The sequence below is a fragment of the Charadrius vociferus genome, unplaced genomic scaffold (assembly GCF_000708025.1).
Source record: "Charadrius vociferus isolate BGI_N301 unplaced genomic scaffold, ASM70802v2 scaffold550, whole genome shotgun sequence".
In the NCBI taxonomy this organism is placed as follows: Eukaryota; Metazoa; Chordata; class Aves; order Charadriiformes; family Charadriidae; genus Charadrius; species Charadrius vociferus.
Genome location: NW_009646425.1, coordinates 105,744 through 109,289, shown reverse-complemented (window position 1 = coordinate 109,289; position 3,546 = coordinate 105,744). Strand labels below are relative to the sequence as shown.

The 3,546-nt window shown below is 61.2% G+C and overlaps 2 protein-coding genes across 2 annotated transcripts in view; both read left to right on the top strand.

Moving 5' to 3' along the window:
- NOL8 (nucleolar protein 8) overlaps positions 1 to 236 on the top strand; it is a 16,681-nt gene extending 16,445 nt beyond the window's left edge. Inside the window, exon 16 of the mRNA XM_009881343.1 lies at positions 57 to 236. Within this exon, the coding sequence (XP_009879645.1) occupies positions 57 to 236 (180 nt within the window). The remainder of the gene's footprint in view (positions 1 to 56) is intronic.
- A 1,095-nt stretch (positions 237 to 1,331) lies between these two features.
- LOC104283175 (PHD finger protein 7-like) lies at positions 1,332 to 3,200 on the top strand. Its single transcript, XM_009881333.1, has 6 exons — positions 1,332 to 1,374; positions 1,706 to 1,797; positions 1,886 to 1,975; positions 2,251 to 2,375; positions 2,598 to 2,867; positions 3,083 to 3,200. Exons 1-6 carry the CDS (start codon positions 1,332 to 1,334, stop codon positions 3,198 to 3,200), a joined length of 738 nt encoding a protein of 245 aa, XP_009879635.1.
- Positions 3,201 to 3,546: the final 346 nt, after the last annotated feature.

Genomic DNA, 3,546 nt, shown 5'->3' with positions numbered 1-3,546 from the left:
CGTGATTGGGAAGACGTGAAGGTCTAGACATGGCCAGAACAGGTCGTGCTCTTCAGGGAATGGATAGCAGCATGAGCTCCGAAACAATCCCGAGCAATGGAGCTCGAATGGAGCTGGCCAAAGAGCTGCGGCCGCGCACAGCCTTGCTGGGGTCCGAGGTGCTCGTTCCCTGCACCCTTCACCTCTGTCGGCATCTCCCCACGGAGCTCTGTAATGCCCTGGAGCCAGAAGGCTGAGTAAAAACTGCAACAGCCTGCTGGGAAGCCTCTAGTCCCTCTCAGCAGTGTCAGCCAGCTACTACTGTAGAAGGCCTTCAGATGAATTATTCAGAGAAGTCATCGTTGTGGGCTTAACTAAGGGCTTTATTAACACTTAAGCGATGATCGAGTGGTAATCAATAGACGATTGAAGGCAAATCAAACGGTGCTTAAGCAATAACTGAACTGTAGTGAGAATCATCGAATCATTTAGGTTGGAAAAGACCCTTAAGATCGTCGAGTCCGACCCTTAACCTAACACTACCAAGTCCGCCACTAAACCATGTCCCAAAGTGCCACATCCACAGATCTTTTAAACACCTCCAGGGATGGTGCCTCAACCGCTTCCCTGGGCAGCCTGTTCCAGTGCTTGACAGCCCTCGTCGGCCCATGGACCCAGCCTGTCCGGATCCCTCTGTAGAGCCTTTCTACCCTCAGACAGATCAACGATCCCATCCACTGCCTCCAAAGCTGCCCCACAGCCGCTTGCTTGCAGGTTTTTTGCCATGGAAAAAGGCCGTTTCTGCCGTGACTCCCCAGCTTGTGGTCCCACTGCTTTTTGTTCTGGAGGCAGCACGTCCCCAAAGCACTAAGGAGTCCAGGAGAAGACGCTGGGCCGGCTGCGACATGGAGGTGCTCTCCTGCGGTCCTCTGCGGTGCCCCGACCACCCGCCGCACCTGAGCAGAGGGGCTGTGTGAGCCCGGGCCAGGCTCACCCGTGAGGCGGTGGCCGTCTCAGAGTGGGTGCCAGGTGGCCGCGGGCGTCCCTGTCCGTGTTTGGGGCGGGCCAGGCCAGCGGCGCTGATGTCACGGTGGCCATTGTGACACGCGGGGCCAAGGCTATAAAAGGGCACCGGCCGGGCATCAGTGCGACCTGGTGAGGTGAGGAGAGGGCAGCGGAGGGACGGGGCTGCCGAGGGAGGAGGGGGGCCCCACACCTCGGGGCTCTGGGCCTGTGCTGCAAGCTCCCCCGTGTCCCGCTTCTCCCTCAGGGTCAGCAGAGGAGCACTTGGAGAAGACAGCCCGGCGCTGCTGGGACTTGGACTCTCCGTACGCTCATCGTTGATGTGTGCCATGCCTGCAAGAACGCGGAAGGCCCCCGCCTCGACGCAGCAGGGTGAGAGCAAAGTGTCCCTGCCAGAGCCTGGCAGAGGGGTTGTGGGGCGGTCAGCGTGGGGCCGAGAGCGGTGGCCGGGGGAGGCAGGAGCTCCCCCAGCGCCCCGGGGCAGGGCCCCTCCTTTCCTCAGCACGCGGGGCCCAGGCTGGGCAGTGGGCACCTGCTGGGACAGCCCTGCCTGCAATGCCCCCTTCCTCCCCGCGGCCTCCAGCCCTGACCATCAGCCAGCCAGGCAGGGCCAGACGGGCCCCGGGGGGCAATCCCTCAGGGACGCGTCCCCCGGCCCCGCTGAGGTGCTCATTCCCGGCGCCCTTTGCTCTCTCCCCTCCAGTGTGCATGCTGTGTCGCCGGGCAGAGGCTGACCCGGCTATCTGCGGGCGAAAGCTGGAAAAGCAAGGCCTCTATGCCCACGTGTTTTGCCTGGTGAGTTCCTCGGGGCTCCCTCCAGCTTCCCGACAGGTAGTCCCTGCCTTCCTCTCCTCATCAGCTCTTCGTCTTTTCTCTCCTGCAGCATTTTGTCAAAGAGCTTTCTAAGGAACAAAATAGGGGTGGAGTTCGCCTGGAAGATATCAGACGTGTGATCAAGCAGGCGGAACGGAAGGTGAGGACCTGAGAAGAACAGGGAGATTTGTGCCGGGAGAGGTTTGCCGGAGCTTAGCCCAGACCCCAAGGAAGAAATCCCAGCCCTCCCAAGCAGCTCTGGGACAAATGTCTTGCTCCCAGCAGCTCCGCAGAGCCTCCTCCTCTGTGGCACAGCAGCCTCCCCCGCCAGGTGGATCTGCAGGCTGTGACCCAGCCATGGCCCAATCCGCTGATGGGGGCTGCTGTGCTTTTTCCAGCACTGGCTGCTGCTGATGGGAGCTGTGCTCTTTCCAGCACTGTGTCGTCTGTGGCGAGAGTGGGGCCACCATCACCTGCCGGGAGACAGGCTGCGACCGCAGTTTCCATCTTCCCTGTGCTGTGGAGGGTGGATGCGTCACCCAGTTCTTTGGGCTCTACAGGTAAGGCCAGCTGGCCCTCGCAGGGGAGGCTCGTTCCTTTAGTCTGTTTCCAGACAGCATCAACAAAACCAGAAAGGAACCCAGAGTGACACTTCCAGGCGGCTGGACCCAGGCAGAGCCAGAGCAGGGCAACGTCCTTCCCACCTCCTCTCTCCTCATCGCCACCACTGGGGAAGGGCTCAGCACTTCACACCTCGCCCATACCTTTCTTCTTCTCCCCAGGTCCTTCTGCTGGGAGCACCGCCCGGAGCAGGAATTGGAGGTGGCTCCGGCACAGGAAACCACTTGCCTCATCTGCCTGGACCGTGTGGAGGACGGAAAGTCCTACAGCACCATGGTGTGCCCAGCGTGCAAACATGCATGGTTCCACAGAGGCTGCATCCAGAATCAGGCTATCCACGCTAGTGCCTCTGGCTTCCATTGCCCACATTGTCGAAATGAATACCGATTCACGATGGAAATGCTCACTATGGGGATCCGGATCTTCTTCAGGTTGGTGTCCTTCTGCCCAGCTCACAAGACAGGAGGGTGCAAGCGCTGTGCCATGCCAGGGCCTGCCCCAACAGTCCTGGCTCTCCACTGTCCCGTGAGTCTGGGCTTCAGCTTCACGGAGGAGTTGGAAACAGGGCAGGGGGGTACAGCAAGGACGCACTGTACAGCCTCAGGCCAGGACAGCGTGTGCTCATCAATTATCCTTTCTCCATCAGTCCGCCATCACGGGAGGAGAGACAGAGATACACAGCACAAAGTGAGAGGCACATCCGCTGCGACGCCAGGGAGTGCCTCTGCCCAGGAGGCAGGGAGCAGGCAGAGGAAGAGGGGTGAGTTGTCAGCACTGCACCCTGGGGCCCTGCACAGGATCTCTGTCTCGCCCAGGGCTCCCAGGGGAAGGACTGAGAACAAGAGCTCTGCGGGACCATCCCGTGCTGCGGTCACTTTGTCCTCACAGCCATGAACCCCTTTGCTTCCCCAGGCCGTGGGAACTGCTCCTGTGCCGCTCCTGCACTGCCGAGGGCACCCACAGGCGGTGCTCCTCTTTGGGAAGCAGAAGGGCCAGCTGGGAGTGTGGCAGCTGTGCTGGCCTGGGCACCGGTAAGAGGCAAAGCACCCGGCTGCCCCGGGGCTGGGCCCGGCCAGGCCTGGCAGCGCGCGGCCCGGGTTGGGTTTGGAT

Excerpts from the sequence above, each read along its gene's own strand:
- LOC104283175 (XM_009881333.1), top strand. The coding sequence starts at position 1,332 with ATGCCTGCAAGAACGCGGAAGGCCCCCGCCTCGACGCAGCAGG. Across the intron at positions 1,375-1,705 it reads CCCCGCCTCGACGCAGCAGG|TGTGCATGCTGTGTCGCCGG; the intron begins GTGAGAGCAAAG and ends TCTCCCCTCCAG. Across the intron at positions 1,976-2,250 it reads TCAAGCAGGCGGAACGGAAG|CACTGTGTCGTCTGTGGCGA; the intron begins GTGAGGACCTGA and ends TGCTCTTTCCAG.